The sequence below is a fragment of the Triturus cristatus genome, chromosome 8 (assembly GCF_964204655.1).
Source record: "Triturus cristatus chromosome 8, aTriCri1.1, whole genome shotgun sequence".
Taxonomy (NCBI): Eukaryota; Metazoa; Chordata; class Amphibia; order Caudata; family Salamandridae; genus Triturus; species Triturus cristatus.
Genome location: NC_140591.1, coordinates 396380376 through 396400268, shown reverse-complemented (window position 1 = coordinate 396400268; position 19893 = coordinate 396380376). Strand labels below are relative to the sequence as shown.

The 19893-nt window shown below is 47.3% G+C and overlaps 1 protein-coding gene across 1 annotated transcript in view; it reads right to left on the bottom strand.

Moving 5' to 3' along the window:
• The window catches only part of COG6 (component of oligomeric golgi complex 6), a 472069-nt gene that overhangs the window by 24370 nt on the left and 427806 nt on the right, over positions 1-19893 (bottom strand). The window contains exon 18 of the mRNA XM_085621768.1: positions 1090-1169. Coding sequence (XP_085477894.1) covers positions 1090-1169 — 80 coding nt within the window. The remainder of the gene's footprint in view (positions 1-1089; positions 1170-19893) is intronic.

Sequence of the window (19893 nt, the reverse complement as noted above, 5' to 3'; positions counted from 1 at the left end):
GGCTCAGCAGACCTCCATGTCTGGACTGCTTTCTAAAAAAGCAGTTTTGTTTTTTTGTAATGCAGCCCGTTTTCCTCAAAGGAAAACCGGCTGCATTTAAAAAAAGAAAATGAAACTTTTTCGTTTCATTTTTTAAGGGCAGGTAGTGGTCCCTGGGACCACTGCCTGCCCCTAAACAATATTTTCCCCTGCAATTGCACAGGGGAAGGGGTCCCCCGGGGACCCCTTCCCATTTCCAACTGCATTTACCACCCTCTTGAAGAGGGCGGTAAATTGTGAGTGCTTTGCGACCGCAATTGCGGCCACAAAACATTCATACATAGGCCTGCCAGTCGCAATTAGGAAGGAACACCCTTGGAACGCCCCTTCCTAATTGCGAGTCGCTAAACACAATTTTGCGAGTCGCAAAATAGTGTTAGTACATGGCTCACAGTGATTTTGCATGCGCAAACGGATCTCAAATCTGTTTGCGCATGCAAAATCACGTCGTACATCTGGCCCTAAGTCCCTTAGGTCTCTGAAAAATGGGATGTTTCCCTCCATTAGATGTCCCTCCAGACCATTAAGGATTTTCTGCTCCCCTCAAACCTTTGGGGCATTTAGCAAATGATTTCTCTTGCTTATAACTTAGGGTAGGCTGGTGTTGACTCGATTTATTATCCTCATGCCCCATGGGACTTTCTTAGCTAAAGCCCCAAGATCTGTCAAACAAATAACAACAGAAGTCCTTTTCAATTTGTTTTTAGAACTCCACATAGCATTTACCACTTATATGTTCCATGGTTGAAGGGCACTTTTGCTATCAGACGAAAGCAAGGGGGTATGAATATATTATTTGTGTACTCGCAAGCACATTGCTACCTATAATACTGAACGAGTCAGACTCTATACTCAATTATAGATCGAACACAGAGAAAATCAAGAATCTAATGTTGCAATGCTGACTGGCTAATGAATCATGTACATCTGCTTCTTGTACTCCCTTTTACACTTAATCAAATAGCATTGTGCTGATTGAAGAAGGATGTGTAACAGCAAAAGTATAGCAAGGTATTGTGTCACATTTAACTTGTATTCTCCAATGCTTACTTGACAGTGGGGCTTAACAGGAAATTCAGCTGTGCCATTAGCAGGTTGTCAGGAGCAGACAGGTACCGATCAAATTGTACCTACAAGAAGAAAACTTTACTTTATGAGGCATGCCATATTTTATATAAGATTGGTTACTATCTGTATTAATCATAATTCTTGTTAACTTTTTGAGCTGCGGTTATATACATGTCCTTAATACGGATTTCCATCATGATTCACACATAAATATCTCTGCACAGCTTCCTATTTTATAGTCCATCTTCCCCCAGAGAGGAATATATATCAGGATATCATGTTGCCAAATATGAAGTCAGAGTCCCAAATCTTTCATATAGTAAGACAGAATAATAAGCGACGGGCATGAAGAGAGTGATAAACAAGGGTAAAAAATTAGATCAATCATCGAACCACCTCATTACATGTGCTGTACACTATCAATGCAAGAATGCTGGAAAATCACAGTGTCAAAAAAGAGTTCTACTTCGCAAACATAACAGCAAATGTTTCCAAAAACCTTAAATTATTCAACCTAATTCAAAGGCCAGAGGACATCTCATCCAAAAATAACTGGTCGTGTAGACACTCCATGGAGCTCACAAAATTACATATATCGCAAAGTGATATGCCCGATTAATTTGTCCTTGATATTGTCAGTATTGTGGTGATCCCTGGTTTAGATAACATTATTAATATGAAAACAATAAAAAACAAAACAAGCAGTAAAAGAAAAGACATTTAGTAAGACACTTGATAAAAAATATACAGTATATTTCATTGTAAGATATATAAAAAATAAATAAAAATAAGTGCAACACTATCAATGCATGTTTTCCTTCCCAAAAACAAGCCTGTCTCTGACCATTCCTGTGCACAGCAAACACAAGGAGATGATGGACGGAGTGCTGAAACTTTTCAAACACTCACCCCCAGTCACAGATCTGGGTTGAATCCATCATCATTCTTTAGCTCACTTCGCCACCCCAGTTCAGACACAGCTACATGCAAATCAGTCTTGACCCTGTGCCTCATGGGAACAGTCCAGACCGAACTGTTAAGCCATGTCTTCCCTGGACTGGAAACAAGCATCCTGGGACCGGTTTCGGGCTAACAGCCCTCTTCAGCCAGGCTAGCTTGAATCCAGTGGCAAAGTGAGCAAGGGACCCACGTCTGGGCATACCGTGCCAACTTAGGGCGAACAAAGCAAACACAAGGAGATGATGGACGGAGTGCTGAAACTTTTCAAACACTCACCCCCATGCACTGCCATGAATTAGGGCCTCATCCAAAGGTTGGCGGACAGTACTCCATCATTCATGCCAACATTTTAGAACAAGAAAGTGGAAGATTTTGAGGATTTTCCCCATTGATTTCTATTGAAGCAGAGGCAATTTCAAACGGGAGACATGCAAAATAAAGCCATTTTTGGCTTCAAAACTCACGAGTCTCTGGCCTGAATAGGGTTTATTGGCATGTATGCTCCATCCATCAGGGTAGCAGAGGACATGAAGTTTGTATGGCGGACTACTGTCCGCCAAATTTAGAGTCTCAAACTTTTTGAAACTATTTGTTTTTCAAAAGCAAACACCCAGAGTGACATTTTGTTATTGAAAAACAAAAGAATAATGACCCCAACATCCATGGAGGTTTTTTCCTAAATGTGGGTGTCATTTATTTTTTCTGTCCCTCTCTTGATAATGAACACACGTGGTGTAATGCCCTTCCTCCAACGCCCCTACTCAGTTGGAGAAAGATTTCAGTCTACAGAGCCAACAAATCTATGTGTACTCATGGTGACTATAAAGTCAAGCTAATAGAGTGATGCCCTGGAGCCTGAAGCATATGAGATTTGGGATGTTAGGCAGTGGGCTGCCTCCAAATGCTCTAACAAAGTTATACAGTCATTTGTAACACTTGCCATGCAGTCTCCTTGTAGGGGTTCTAACTACAGTGTTGTCCATAGTTAGATTAAAATCTCTTCCACTCTTAATAAGTGGTCTTTAGTATTCAGTAATATATTCTTAATTGATTCTGATGTGGTGGTTTGTGATCCAGGAAGTAAGTATACCAATATCACTGTGAATCAGTCCATTCCACATTTAAAACCACGTATCTCCCTCTCGCCCCCGTGTCTAACCGGATGTGCTACATCAGTGCCATCCCCCTAGAACCCAACGTGAAACTTGAGTGACTCTGGACTTTATATCTTCCTCTATCCAAATTTCCACACATAGGGCTGTATGTACGAACACATTTCCCCATAGACACAGAATGGGTAAAACCCTTTGATACTGCTGGCTCTTAGTGCACACCATGTACATTTCTTGTAGAACAATGAGATTTAGTTTATGTATGGCAAGAAATTGAGCTACCTTCCCCCTTTTAATTTTGGGTCAAAACCATCCATGTTTCAGGTGTGTAAACAAAGCCTACTGAAACTCTTATACTTGTCTTGCATTACCGTTCTTTGTTTATGTGGGGGATATATATGGTGCTCTTTCTCTTTCCCACTTCCATACTTATGTTTGCCTGTGTAAAACATTACCTCCTCAGTCAGTCAGTAGTTTTTATTCGATAATTTACAACCATAAAAGACACAGTACAAACATAAAAGTGTCATAAAATATAATAAAAGAAGAACAATAGCACCCTAAAACTTAGGTTCCTTAAAAGAGAATTAAATAGCAGCTGTTACGAAATCCTGACATTTATAATGAGGTTAAAAATACAAATACATCCATAAAACGAATTCCAACACTTTATAACCGGGGGATGCCTATATGCCTCCTCACTCTAAAGCCTTTTGCGATGGGCTCACATCTGTGGGCTCACAACTACCATGCTAGAGGTGCCTGCTACACGCCATAGTTAAATTAAAATTGAGAATTTGGTTGAACAGAATGTGCCTCTCAATTTCTGCACTGTTCCTCAACCGAAGGACCATTACTAGGAGGCAGTGTACTGTGTGTTTACAGCTCTCTTTCTGAGGGCTGTATTCCATTCCCTTCTCATGGTGGGGGGATGGATGGGGGACTAAAGTGGATCTTCAATGCCTTCTTCTATGCACTAATAATGGAACTGACCATCTACGCTCTTTCTTCTGGCCCAGTAATTTCATCGTCGGGGTCCTGTTACTGGGCAGTAATAGATGTTTGGCGAGCGGCGTACCTTGGAGTAAGTGTGACTACAGGTACGCGCTCCCCTCCTGGACCCATGGGGCTATTTCCCCCTCTTTTTAAAATACTTTTGGCTTTCTGAGAAGCGGTAAGCCGGGCTACAAATTGTAAGTTATTTTATATTTGCAACAAACACCCCAGGTTAGGGTGCACCTTAGAGTGTGCATACCGCCGAGGTATTCCTTTTCTTTTTTTCACCAGTTGGTCCTGATCAAAGCCTTGTTAAATAGGCTAATCTAAAGGCAGAAACATGTTGACCATGATTTTACTTCACCTGTATTTTGGACTAGACTGTTAGACTCAGTCTTTACGTCCAATCACATTTTTTAGCAGTGCTTGGTTAACCACGAATAATGTTGGTTTGGGTTTAAACCAAGCCCTTTTTAAAACACCACCTTTCTTAATCACCAACTGTGAAAGAAACCCACTCCGCTGTAACCAGGCGTAGTAGCACACCAGGGAGGCATTCGGCCTCTCTGGTGGGAACCCAATGATGAAGCAGGTCACCAACCAGGTTGGTGAGTGAGGGTTCTTTTACTCACAAGATTGATTCTTTTCTCCCCTTCCGCCTTCGTTTAGGCGTTATATAACGAATAAGTAGGTTGTGCACTCTTTCATTGTTTATACTTCCCTGTAATTTTTCTACCATTTCCCTGGTCATATTGCACTGACTCACCGGAATCCGGTGTAGTTTCTTTACTTTCAGTTGATCTGCAACACCTCACGCAGTCTCTTCCAAATCAGACGAGTTGTCTGTCCAAGTGTCTCCTTCGGTATTCTCTTCCGGCGGTGATTTGTTCACCATCCTACATTGTCTGGATAATTTTCTGCACAGTTGTTGTGCTTTGGGTTTAATTTTTTCCTGATCCAGCGTGTCATTCCTTTCGTTGCTACTGATCGCCTCCTCCATCCAGATGTTCTTCCACCCAGGCCCATGCTTGTTCCTGAAGTTCGAAAAAGCAAGTCTTTTTCTAGAAGATTATTTTCATTGAGAACATGAGCATTTAATCCATTCTCTTTCAGTTTTTGTTTTACATGCTCAATAGATGTTCTTTACTTCTAGAACCAGGTTTTTCTGTGATTCATAGTTCAACCTCTCCAAATTCACACAGAATCCTGAGGACCATTTAAGAAACAGGCAATTAGCAGCCTACAAGAGGATCCCATGTGGCTTTGTATTGAGGGAGCCGTGTGCCTCATCTGAAAGAGACAATTAGTTATGGATTCCTCACCTTAGAATTACCCCCAGGCGTAAGACTGTATCCGGGGATTTTTTCTTCAGCAATACCCCTGCGCGTCGATAGACACGTCGGTCGACTTCGCGTTCGTCATTGGCGTCATGGTCGCTGGAATGACGTCGCGGCATCTACTTAGATTCCGCCTTCGCGTGCTGACGTCAGTTCTTTCTTTTTACGAGCCAGCCAGCGCAGATCCGGAGAGAGCGGTACCTCGAGTCACTTTTTTACTTTCTTTTTGTGACTTTTGTCAACATCTTTTCGAGTCGTTTGACTCCTGGAGAACGCCGGGATGTCCAGTCCTCGAACCAGCTTCAAGGCTTGTGACTCCTGTCACATACGGATGTCGGTTAAAGACCCGCACCTTGTGTGCCTTTAGTGTTGGGAGTGAGACCACGACCTGAAGTTGTGCTCCGACTGCCGGACCATGAACCCGAAGTCTTTGCGGGTGCGGTCCCGAAAGCTTCTCGATACCGTTTGAGGTCCCATCGAGAGGGAGGTTGCAGGACCAGTCGCGGAGTCGTCACCACCACTCTTCGTCCAAGTCTTGGTCTTCGGGTAAGTCGAAGCACAAAAAGAAGGCGGAGAAGCACCGTCGCTCTTCGCGTTCTCCACGTCCGTCATCCGCTGCGGCCTTCCCTCCCTTCCTGGGAGCAGAGCGACCCCTGCCCAGCTTCGAAGCTTATGCAAAGCCTTGCATTGCATCTTCGAGCAGCCGGACTCTGCTGGCGCGCTCTCGGGCCTCGCGGACTTGGCTGGGGGCTCTAGGCCTTCGATGCCGGTGGCTTTGGCTCCGGCGCTCAGGGCCCCAAGGATCCAGGCATGGATTCGGATCGGCGCCGTCCGACCTCGTGACACCTCCTCCGGCGTCGAATCAAGTGACGACACCTCCGCTCCCTCTGACGCCGGTTGTGTCCCCAGCCGACGTCGACACCAGCCTCCCCCTTGATGTAGACACCGAGCAGGGCCGACGTCAGGACCGGCACCGAATGGTACTTTTGTACCATTGTTCTCCCCTGGTGTTCCCTATCGCCCTGAGTGGCTACCAGAGGAGGGTGAGGAGGACTGGGAGGGTCTGTGGACTCTCTAGCAGACCAGTTGGAAGAACCGGACTGGAGAGAGGAGTTGGGTGAGGCCAGTGGTTTGGATGGTCCCCAGAGCTTGGCATGATTTCTCTCCCTACCGTGGCTATGGAGGAGGGTGCATCTTACGCAGTCGTGTTGCATAGGGCGGCCGAGGCCTTAAACCTCGAGCTTCCTATGGTGGTAGTCAGGACTCACCTCCTGACCGAGGTGCTTCAGCTGGCAGCTGCCTCTTAGGAGCCCCTGCTGCCGTTCAATGAGGCCCTCATGGACATCCGTTTGGGCACTTGGTCCAAGCCCAACACAGGGGCTCCTGTGGATCGGATGATTGCCTGACTCCACCGCCTGACCCTGGGCAACCCATTTTCCTCTCTCAACACCCCACCCGAGAGCTTGGTGGTCCAAGCTTCAACTTCCAAGGGCGCATTCCCTAACGCACCACCTGATAGGGAATCCAAGAAGCTGGACCACCATGGGAAGATGTTTTCTTCCTCCAGCTTAGGACTGCGGTCCGTGAACACCGCATGTCTCTTGGGCCGTTACTTCCACTAGGTTTGGGACACGGTTGCGCAGGTGTTGCCACAGTGCCCGGAGGCAGCCTGGGCTGTGCTCTCCTGTGCTGTTGCCGAAGGGAGAGACGCAGCGAAGTTCGCCATCCGGTGTGGGCTGGACACCTCCGACTCACTAGGCAGGACGACTTCCACATCAGTAGCTCTTAGACGCTATGCCTGGTTGAGGTCTACTGGCTTCTCAGGTGATGTCCAAGCTACGCTTTTGGACATGCCCTTTGATTTCCGTCACTTGTTTGGTGACAAGGCAGACAACACGCTTGGGCGCTTTAAGGACTCCAGGGCTACGGCCCGGTCTTGGGCCTCGCATCCACCTCCCTCCCAGTGCAGTTTGCCTTTCCCGGCTACGGAAGGGATGCCCCACCATGTTCCGTCCAGAGCCACAGGCCTGTGCTAGCTGTCCAGCCTCTGCGCGGCTGGGGACGTTGGACCCACCGCCGTGGGTCTGGTGGCCAGCGGGCAGGTCAGTCCACTTGTTTGGTGACAAGGCAGACAACACGCTTGGGCGCTTTAAGGACTCCAGGGTTACGGCCCGGTCTTGGGCCTCGCATCCACCTCCCTCCCAATGCAGTTTGCCTTTCCCGGCTACGGAAGGGATGCCCCACCATGTTCCGTCCAGAGCCACAGGCCTGCGCTAGCTGTCCCACCTCTGCGCGGCTGGGGACATTGGACCCACCGCCGTGGGTCTGGTGGCCAGCGGGCAGGTCAGTCCACCAGTGCCCCCTCTGCAGCAGCCTCCAAGCCCTCCTAGTCCAACCTTTCAGGGCCACCCTATGCCAGCTGGCGGCAGGATTCGCCGTCACCTCCCCCACTGGCTCACCGTCACGTTGACAAGGTGGCTTTTGCAGATAGTCCGAAGGAGCTACTCCCTCCCCTTCGAGACTACTTCTCCATCCATGCCACCTCAAACCCATTGCATGTCGGAGGATCACTTGGCCCTTCTCCAACAGGAAGTCACGGCTCTCTTGGTCAATGGAGCCATCGAGCAAGTTCCTGCCCCAGAAGTAGGGTGTGATTATTATTCCCACTACTTTCTGGTGCCCAAGAAGGACAAGGGCCTGCGTCCTATCTTGGATCTCAGGAACGCCAACCGCTTCCTCTGGAAGGAGAAGTTCAAAATGTTGACACTGGCTCAGGTCCCGTCTGCTCTCGACCCTGGAGACTAGATGGTAGCCTTGGACTTGCCGGACTCTTATTTTCACATACCAGTCCTGCCGGCCCCCCAGCGTTGCCTGTGGTTAACGGTAGGGCACGAGCACTTTCAGTTTACTGTGTTCCCCTTTGGCCTTACAAGCACCCCTTGGGTGTTCACGAAAGTGATGGCGGTGGTCGCAGCTCATCTGCGCAGATCAGGGGTGCCAGTCTTCCCCTATCTTGACGACTGTCTGTTTAATGCGGGCTCGCCCCAGGCTGTCGCCTCCCACCTCCAGACTACGGCCGACAACCTGCATTCACTAGGGTTCACCATCAATGTGTTTAAGTCACACCTGATTCCCTCTCAGAATCTTCTCTTCATTGGAGCGATTCTGGACACAGCACAGTTTCGGGCTTATCCTCTCGGGCAGCAAGTCTGTGATATTCGGGCTATGATTCCGATCTTTCAGCCTCTAGCCGGGGTTTCAGTCAGAATGACCCTGAGGCTACTGGGCCTAATGGCCTCCTGCATCCTGCTCGTGGTCTATGCCACGTGGCATATGTGGGCATTGCAGTGGGTCCTGAAGTTCCAGTGGGCGAGGCATCGGGGGAATCTTTCCGATTACGTCCAGATCTCGGAGGGCAATGCACGCCAATTGCAGTGGTAGCTAACGAACCAGGAGTGGGTCAAAGGCAGATCCCTCCCCCTTCCCCAACCAAAGTTCAAAGTGGTGACAGATGCTTCACTGCTGGGGTGATGCGGCCACATGGGAGAGGCGGAGATCAGAGGCCTCTGGTCACCGGCGGAGTCCGGGCTCCACATCAACCTTCTGGAGCTTCAGGCGATTTGTCTTGCACAAAAGCATTCCTTCCTTCTGTCCGGGGAAGAGAAGTGCAGGTGTTCACAGACAACACCACAGCCATGTGGTACTGCAACAAACAGGGCAGGATGGGGTCGTGGACCCTATGTCAAGAGGCCCTCAACCATTGGACATGGCGGGAACATCAGGGCATATCTCTGGTGGTTCAACACCTGGCAGGTTCTCTGAACGCCAGGGCGGACAAACTCAGCCGCAGGTGCATGATGGATCACAAATGGCGTCTTCACTTGGAGGTGGTGCAAGGTCTCTTTCAGCAGTGAGGAGAGCCTTGGTTAGATCTATGCGCCACCGAAGAGAACGCGCAATGTCAGCATTTCTGCGCGTTGGAATTTCCAAGGCAGCACTCGCTCTGCGATGCTTTTCGTCACGAGTGGAGTTGCGGTCTTCTATAACCCTTTCTGCCTATACCGCTTCTGCCCAGAATGCTGAAGAAGATCAAGCACACTAGGCCCAAGTCATTCTTTTGGCTCCGGATTGGGCACGAAGAGTCTGGTATCCCGAGCTATTGCACATGGCCATGGATCCTCCGATCAGACTGCCTCTTCGGGAGGATCTTCTGTTGCAGCAGCAGGGGACGGTCCTCCACCGAACCGGTCCAGCCTCCACCTCCTTGTGTGGAGATTGAGCGGCGACAGTTGACAGCTTTCGACCTTCCTCCCATGTGTGCCTGTGTGCCATCCTATGTTCAGACAATTTTGTATTGCTGAGGTCAGAATCCCTGTAGGAACAATTGCATTATCAAGCTTGAGTTGAAGGATAAGGATGCCTAAAAAAATTAACTTTCTACACTACAAATTAGGTATTTTAAATGTTATTTTGCTTGTGCATTTGGAAAGTTGAGTTAATGGCTTGCATCTCACGAGAGAATGGTGAGAGTCTAAAAGTTATGTTCAGCCATTTTCAGATATGGCCCAGTGACAGCTATAGCTATTGTGCTAGGTGCATGTAATCAAAAAAGCCAAAATAAAAAGTGTCTACTTCTAGAAATACATAGAGGGGCTTTGGGCCAACCCTCTGCATAAACTGGTTTGTTCAACTGTTGCTCATATTTTGCTTTCACCCACCACAAGGCAATGGGTTAGTCCATTTCAGCCATTGGTCCTTCTGCACTGAGTGACAGTATTTTGCCTGATCACGTGAACATCCACATAAAAAGAAGCTGCCATTTAAAAAAAGGTGGATAAAACAACTTTGATGAACAGATTCCTCTCATGGTAAACCTCCTTACCATACGAGACGATCCAATCTGGCAATCACAAGGATACCCAAAACAGAGACACTTCACACTGTTCCCTCCGAACCACATGAGGCCTTCAAGGACAGCCAAGCACCTAGATACACGAAAAACATATCCTTCTCACTGTAACCTCCTAGCACTGCGAGGCCATCGGATTCCGCCAGTCACCAGGATTCCCCGGACTCACAAGGAAATTACAGAAAGAGACTTTCCACACAAACCCTAGTTGTCAGATGGAAAGTTTTGACCTGTGAGACAGGACTGGACATTCCCCCCACCACAGGAGCTTTTGCTGTAAATGTACGTCCCAATCAGTGTCACTTTGTCGGCAGTTAAACATATGAACACCAATCCCACTGTATTGTACTACAGTTATGTTAACCTATGTGATAACCTTGTACTGTGCTCTGACACCTTCGGCTCATGTTTACGCTCTACAAAACTCTATAAATAAATATAAGTGCACTTCAGTGTTAGGGCTCATGGGCGAATAGTTTACTTTGCAAAAGCTTCTTTCCATTCTTAAATCTTTTTTTTATTTTGTAGTTAACCTTGTGTCTTTAAACTATATCTTATGGTTACAATGATTCTATCAAACACAAGGAGATGATGGATAGAGCGCTGAAACTTTTCAGACACTCACCCCCAGTCACAGATCTGGGTTAAATCCATCATCATTCTTTAGCTCACTTCGCCACCCCAGTTCAGACACAGCTATATGCAAATCAGTCTTGACCCTGTGGCTCATGGGAACAGTCCAGCTCTAACTGCCAAGCCATGTCTTCCCTGGACCGGAAACAAGCATCCTGGGACCGGTTTTGGGCTAACAGCCCTGATCAGCCAGGCTAGCTTGCATTTAGTGGCAAAGTGAGCAATGGACCCACATCTGGGCATATCCTGCCGACTTAGGGCAAACAAACCAAACACAAGATAATGGGCGGAGCGCTGAAACGTTTCAGACACTCACCCCCAGTCACATTTCTGGGTTGAATCCATCATACCAAAGTAATACCTATTTGGAAGGGGGTCTATGAATAGATTCAATCAAAAAGTACTGTGAATTGAGCTGGCGAAATGCATCGCTTGGCGAACTAGGCTGTCCAGACAGTAGTGCTTCGTGAACGTATAGAATGATGCCCATATAGCTGCCTGGCAGATACCCAGGACAAGAATGCTGCGTGCAATGCAGTGGAAGCAGCTTTGGCCGTGATGGAATGAGCTAACATCCTTCCAGAGACTACTTCCTGACCATTGCATAGCAGATCATAATGCAGAGCACGCTCCAGCAGGAGATAGTTCGCATCTGCACAGCCTTGCCTTTTTTTGCTCCAGTGAAGCACACAAACAGCCACTCGTCCACCTTTGTTCTTTGGTACGAACAATGTAAAATCTTAGTGCTCTTTCAGGATCCAAGCGATGGAGTTTCTCCTCCTCCTTTGAAGGGTGAGGCGGTGCACAGAAAGTGGGGAGGGGGGATGGTTTGACGGACATGGAAAGGCGCCAAAACTTCTGTCAAGATGGATGCTCGCGTCCACAAACCAGTTTGTCTGTAAAGAAGGTAGGTGTACGATGGGTTGACACAGTGAGCCTGAAACTCACGTACAAGCTGTGCCGATGGTACAGCTTTGTGAGTGAGAAGCTGCAAGGGACAGCTGCGAAGCGGCTCAAAGGGAGTATTCATAAAATATGTGAGGACTGTAGCATGACATATGGAGAGGCCTTTAAAAAAAATGCATCACAACTGGTGATGTAAATTATAAGGGTCATTCCAACAAACGCCGAAAGGCAGAGAGAGTCAAAATGTACCCTTTAATTGTGCCTGAAGCAAAGCCATGTTGGGCAAGGGACAAACAACAAAACGTCACAAAACTTTGCACTGAGAGATTCTATCTACTGGATGCTACACCAAGCCACCAATATGCCCAAACGACAGGCGTATACTGTTTTTGTTGAAGGATACAGGGCTGCCAAGATGACAATAACTACCTCTGGAGGAGGGACAACGGTGTTCAGCTGTCGCTGCTCAATCTCGAAGCATGAAAGTGGAGGTTTTGAAGGCCCGAGTGCAGAACAGTGCCCCGTTGCTGTGAAGGGGGAGCAGCCTTCTCAGAGGACAGATGCTCATGCTCAGGAGCTCTGGATACCATACTCTCCATGCCCAATCTGGGGCCACTAGAATGACTTGGGCCAGGTGGCCCTGATTTTCTTCAGAACTTGGGGAAGAAGAGGTATCAGCAGGAAAGCAAACAGGAGTCCCGAGTTCCACCCTTGGTGCCTCTGATCTCCATCTCTCCCAGATGACTGCCCCAACACAGGAATAATGCATTGGTCACCAAAGTCAGCTCTGGAAGGGGTAGGGAGAGGGGTAAGAGGGGTATGCCGCTGGCCCAATTGGGGTCTAGTAGCCACCATTGCAAATCTTTTTGCAGTCTCATATGAAATTTGGACGTGGTCAGAAAGGTCCCCCTGATGTTGGGCCAACTGGGACATCAGATCTTACTGCAGAGCTTGCGTATGTCACCTGGCGTTCTTGACCAGCTGGATGCAGGAGGTCGTCAATCCCAGCAGCCTCAGAGCTGACCTCACTACAAATCAAGGACAGAGGCTGAAAGAACAGGATTATGGACTTAATGTCCTGAACTCTCCTTTCCAGGGAAAAGGCATGAAACCAAAGCGTGTCCAGAGAAGCTTCGATGAAGGGGAGCATCTGAGATAGAGTGACGTGTGACTTCAACATGTTGATAGTAAACCCCAAAGATGACAGGAGGTGCGCCACAGTCTGGAGATGGTTGAAGAATGCCTGGGGCGAGCCAGCCTTCAACAGTCAGTCGTCAAGGTAGGAGAATACTGGAACCCCCGACCTCCGAAGGCGTGCAGCAACCACCAACATCCCTTTTGTGAATACGTGAGGTGCGGTGGTGAGGCAAAAGGAGAGCACTGCGGACTTAAAGTGTTCCTGTCCCAGCATAAACCATTGGTAGCGTGAATGGGCCTGCACGGAATATGGAAATAGGCATCCTGAAGATCCAATGCCACAATCCAGTTTCCAAGGTGTAGGCCAGACAAGACGTGGGGCAGGGTGAGCATTCTGATGGTGTCCTTCAGGAGGAAGGTATTGAGAGGGTGCAAGTCTAGAACAGGATGAAAGCCTCTGTCCTTCTTTGGCAACAGAAAGTAGCAGGAATAACAACGTATTTCTGGCACATCCACCCTCTTGATAGCCCGTTTGGCCGAAAGGGCTTGCAATCCTTGCTGTAAGATGGACAGTTGGTCCTCCGTCATTTGGTCCTATGTCAATAGAATATGAGCAGACGGCACTATGAAGAGTAAGGTATATCCAGTTTCGAGAATCTGCAGCCCCAACCTGTCCGATATTATGGCCTACTCCACTAGGGGCATGCCAAAGGGGTTGCCAGATGGGGCTGCGTAGTAAGGTGACTGATCGGTGGAAGATGCGCCGGATTGGCTGTGAAGGGTACGGTGTATACCTTCTCGAGAATCTGCAGCCCCAACCTGTCTGATGTTATGGCCTGCCAACTGGGTGCCTGTGCTCATTTAAGGGCATGCTGAAGGGGTCTCTAGGTGAGGCCGCATAGTAAGCTGACTGGCTCGTTAACCCTGACTACGGGGTCGATGGATGTCACGGCCTCAGCCGCGAAATTCCTGGGCACTTTGCTGAGACTGAAGCTGCTGCTAGCATGGGGTGCCTCTGCCGAAATCATCAAAGGAACTGTAGGGCAGATGTGGCAGGTGAGGTAGGGCAGATAAGCCCAGGAAGCATGCTGTGGCCCGGCTCTCTTTGAACCGCTCCAGAGTGGAATCTGCCTTGCCACCAAAAAGGAGAGCCCCCGTCAAAGGGCATGTCCATAAGTGAATAATGATGAGATGATCATGATGAGAGACATTTATAAAGCGCTGTATATACCTTGAGGTGTCTAGACGCTATCTTCAGACAGACAGAACTAGATGGAGTTCAAAGAGATCAACCTTTAAAAAGCCAAGTTTTCAGACCCTTACTAAATTTTAGTAGGTAGGTTTATTTTTTAAGAAGAATTGGCAGGGAGGTCCAGAGTCTAGCTGTGGTGGTGGCAAAACTCCTGCCACCACAGCTGACTTTGCACACTCTAGGAACGAAAATGTTACCATGCACAGCTGATCTAAGGGATCTTGCAGAGGTGTAAGGCTTCAGAAATTGTGACATCTACTCAGGCCCTAATGCATGCAGAGATTTAAATGCTATCCACAGGATTTTAAACTTGATCCGTTTGGCATCTGGCAGCCAGTGCAGTTGCAACAAGGCCTTAGACGTGGATTCAAATCTAGTGATCCACAAACGTACTTGTGATGCTTCATTTTGTGCCATCTGGAGCTTATTAATACTATGTTTTAGTGATCTGGGGAACAGAGCATTGCAGTAGTCCAGCCTAGATGAAATTAGAGCAGAGACCACTGTTTTCCTTAACTCAAGAGGGATAAAAGGAAGTATTTTTCAATATTTTGAGGATGAAAAAGCAGGCAGAGATAGTGTGGTTAATTGGTGCTTCAAATGACAATTTAATGTCAAATTTCACACCCAAATTCTTTGCCTTATATGTTGGGGTTGGCAGAGGGCCAAGTTGGGAAGGTCACCAACTGTCTGCCCAGACATAAGAGCTATTGCCAAATAAAAGTACTTCGGTCTTAGATTAATTAAGTTGTAGACAGTTGTTTAACATCCAGTTACCTATATGACTCATGCAGTCATGGAATCTGGCTGCTGTTGAGTTTGATGGCTTATTCACTGAAACAATTATCTAAGTGTCTGCGGAAGACACTAAAGCAAAGCCATAGCTTTTGATTAGTCTAGCCAAGGGGATGACATTCAAGTTGAATAATGTAGGACTCAGGGAGGATCCCTGAGGTACGCCACAAGGAAGTGAGAAGGAGGGTGAGACATGGTCTCCCAGCGCCACCACTTGAGGACGTTCCGTCAGAAAGGAGCGCAGCACGGAGAGGGTTTTATCTCTGATCCCAATAGAGGCTAGACCAGTGGTTCCCAAACTTTTGACTCCTGAGGACCCCCATTGAGTCACCACTGGAAGCCAGGGACCCCCAAGCAATTTGTAGGATTTAAATTTCAAACATTAAAACAGTAATTCGAAAAAAATTAACACACGTGTGCACACAATATTCGAATTACTAATGATTTTAGGTGCATATTTACAAGTCCCTATCACCATGGGAAAATCACTTTTTGAGACGTTCCCGTGGCGATAGGGGCTTCGCCTTGTGGCTTAATACTGCCTTGTAAATAAGACCCCCTTTCAGCCAATGCTTAGCGTGAAAGGGGTGGGCAGTGGATGTTGCGGAGGGCGTTTCCCCTGCAACACCCATTGATTTTGACGCGGCCCCCTATTTATAAGGGCAGCGTAAATGGGAGGCAGCGCCAAAATTAAGACCAGGGAAAACCTGGTCTTAACTTGGCGAAACAAGGAGAAATGCTTCATTTCTCCTCGTTTTTGCAAAACGCCTTGAATTGTTTATGTTCAGGAAGGCGACCCCTCCTGCACATCAACAATCGTTAATAAAAAAAACAAAAAGACATTTTGTAACTTTCATATGTGCTGCATTAAGCAGCACACATAGAAGTGACAAAACAACATTTCAAGATTTTTTTATGTGCAGGAAGGGGGACCTTCCTGTACATAAACAATCTTCCCCTGTGAAGTGTAGCGCCAGCGCAGGGCTGCACCATATTCTTGTAAATATGGTGCAGCCCTGCGTTTCTGAAGTGGCGGAGTGTGTTGTTAAGCCAGGGAGGCTAACGACACTCTCCGCCACTTCTGTTGTATTTTATATTGAAAGAATTTGCAAAAAAACGAAAAAAGTTAATGGGAAGGTTGGTGCTGCATCTCCGTGACTAACTTTTCAATGGTTGGTTTTATTTCGCAGTACGAGGCTCCTGCTCCTGCCAGGCCCAGACTGGAAATCCAAAGCAGCCCTGGCAAATGATTTCAGATCAGTCCCCATACGGTGCACACCAAGTGCAGTGAGTGAGCCTGACCACTACAAAGGGGGCTTTGGGAGGCTCTCCCCCCAAAACATTTAGGAAACAATGGTGCAGTCTACAACACATTTATCATTGTATATTGAATTGTATTAGCTTTTAAAGAATAGTAAATGAAAACCTGACTATGCACCAGAATACGACAATCTTTCTGAGGGGACTTCAATGATTCCCCCACTATCACCCTCCAACAGTGCTTCTCATCTCCCCATAGCCCCTCTGTCACCTGTATTTCATTTTTTATACCATCTCTCATACCATTGTAGGATGTCAGAGCACTTTACATCACACACATATAGAGACAGTGAATCATACGTGTAAATCAGTTCATAGAAAATGTTACATAAGGCAAAAGGGACTACAAGGTGTAAAATTCACATGTCATTCATACTAGTAGGCATTTTAAAAGAGTGCTTGGCCTGGAGAAGCACACACTCAGGATTCAGAACATAACACAGTGGTTAGCATTGACTTTAACAAAACAAATGTATTTCCACCCAAATAAACCTTTTTAGCGGCATCAGGATAATGAAAGGCTGGGGAAAAAACATAAGTCACTAACTTGTACCTTGCAGTTTGCAAGCAGCTGTTTGATGACAGTTTATAGGTCATTGTGCTAGATTACAAATTGTCACTTATGAACTGCACAGTAACAAAAGAATCTCTCTGACAAAAGCAGTAACCCGCTGACCTATGCAGATAAAATACTGTTTTTTTAAAATACATGTTACACGTTCTTTGCAGTAGGCATATTAACCCTCTGTGCTACATTAGATAAGTCAAAGCTGCCACTTGACAACACTCTCATCTCTCTCCAGCAGGGACACTAATCACTGGTGTTATCTGGACACTTTTATTGTTCTTTGAAAACTGCTAATTAAACAAGATACTTTGCAGTGCTTTCAAAACTGCTGCCTGTGGACCCCCTAGGAATGTGTCAGGGACCCCTGGGGGTCCGCGGACCACAGTTTGGGAAACACTGGGCTAGACGATTTACCAGCAACTCGTGATTGACCAGATCAAAAGACACTGATAGGTCTAGAAGGATCAGGGCAGCACTGCCACCACCATCCAGGGTTTGTCCGAGCTCTTAAGTAACAGTAATCAGAGCTAGCTCTGTGCTATAGTAAGCCCGGAAACTGAATTGAGATGAATCAAGGAGGTCGTTATTGTTAATAAATGTAGATAGTTCCGTATTGATGACTTTTTCTGTTACCTTCGAGAGGAACGGAAGTCTTGATATTGGTCTGATGTTGAGGGTGTCATTGGTGTCCAAATTGGGCTTTTTTAATAGCGGTAGTATGGTAGTTTTTTTTTTTTTTTTTTTTTTTTTTTTACAATCGGTAGGAAAAGCGTCCCGAGGTACCATTGAATTGAATATGGATGTGAGAGGAATAGCTAGGATTTCTGGGGACATATGGAGAATTCTAGGAGGACATTACAGAGCCTGATGAAGGTTGTACTTTATTCTGTTGAGTTGGTGTCTGAGCCGAGCGCTTGTCCTGACGCATAAAGGTTTCATAAACAGACTTCAGCTTATGCTGAAATGATTCAGCTAAAGAGTTGCAAAATTGTTGACTGATTCCGAGGTCCTGTGATGCTAGGAGTTTAGACAAGCTTTTAACCATAGCAAATAAAACTTGGACATCCGTTGGCCGCTTTAATTTTTTCAGTGTTACAACAAACAAATGATGGACGGAATGCTGACAATGCAGACATTCTCCCCCAGTCAAGAGATCTGGGTTAAATCCATCGTTCTTTTGCCCACTACGCCACCCCAGTTTAGACATGTCCATATGCAAATCAGTCTTGACCCTGTGCCTCATGGGAACAGTCCAGCCCGAACTGCCAAGCCATGTCTTCCCTGGACCGGAATCAAGCATCCTAGGACCGGTTTCTGGCTATCAGCCGTCATCAGCCAGGATAGCTTGACTCCAGTGGCGTAGTGAGCACGGCGTAGTGGGCAAAAGAACGATGGATTTAACCCAGATCTCTTGACTGGGGGAGAATGTCTGCATTGTCAGCATTCCGTCCATCATTTGTTTGTTGTAACGCTTTTCGCCCTAAGTGGGATGGGTATGCCCAGACGTGGGTCCCGTGCTCACTACGCCACTGGAGTCAAGCTATCCTGGCTGATGACGGCTGATAGCCAGAAACCGGTCCTAGGATGCTTGATTCCAGTCCAGGGAAGACATGGCTTGGCAGTTCGGGCTGGACTGTTCCCATGAGGCACAGGGTCAAGACTGATTTGCATATGGCCATGTCTGAACTGGGATGGCGTAGTGGGCAAAAGAACGATGGATTTAACCCAGATCTCTTGACTGGGGGAGAATGTCTGCATTGTCAGCATTCCGTCCATCATTTGTTTGTTGTAACGCTTTTCGCCCTAAGTGGGATGGGTATGCCCAGACGTGGGTCCCGTGCTCACTACGCCACTGGAGTCAAGCTATCCTGGCTGATGACAGCTGATAGCCAGAAACCGGTCCTAGGATGCTTGATTCCAGTCCAGGGAAGACATGGCTTGGCAGTTCGGGCTGGACTGTTCCCATGAGGCACAGGGTCAAGACTGTTTGTATATGGCCATGTCTGAACTGGGGTGGCGTAGTGGGCAAAAGAACGATGGATTTAACCCAGATCTCTTGACTGGGGGAGAATGTCTGCATTGTCAGCATTCCGTCCATCATTTGTTTGTTGTAACGCTTTTCGCCCTAAGTGGGATGGGTATGCCCAGACGTGGGTCCCGTGCTCACTACGCCACTGGAGTCAAGCTATCCTGGCTGATGACGGCTGATAGCCAGAAACCGGTCCTAGGATGCTTGATTCCAGTCCAGGTAAGACATGGCTTGGCAGTTCGGGCTGGACTGTTCCCATGAGGCACAGGGTCAAGACTGATTTGCATATGGCCATGTCTGAGCTGGGGTGGCGTAGTGGGCAAAAGAACGATGGATTTAACCCAGATCTCTTGACTGGGGGAGAATGTCTGCATTGTCAGCATTCCGTCCATCATTTGTTTGTTGTAACAATTAATTTTTTCAGTAGCATAAGAAGTATTTTCCTTCATGATAAGGTTCTTATATACTAGAAGAGAAGCTTTGTATTTCGATTTAGGGGGTGGATTGTCATCTAATCTCCATTTTCTCTCTAGCCTGGTTTTAAAGCCCGGCATCGGAGAGTGGGTTTGGGGCGTGACCAGAGGAGCAGCTACACGCGAAGGCCAGAAAGAGAGCAATCAAACTGTGAGGGCAGATAAAAATGAACTGGGGTCCAGCCACCCCTGCTACGCTCACAAGCTCCCTTGTGAAGCATAGCTACTGTGAATTAAAATCAAGGTAAATGAAGCGTGAGAAAGTAAAAACATAAAACCATCAGAAAACTGCCTCTCCAAGATGGCGGCTGCAGTCGGGAGCCAAGCAACTCCCCAGCACTTTAGTGCCTACAAGGAAA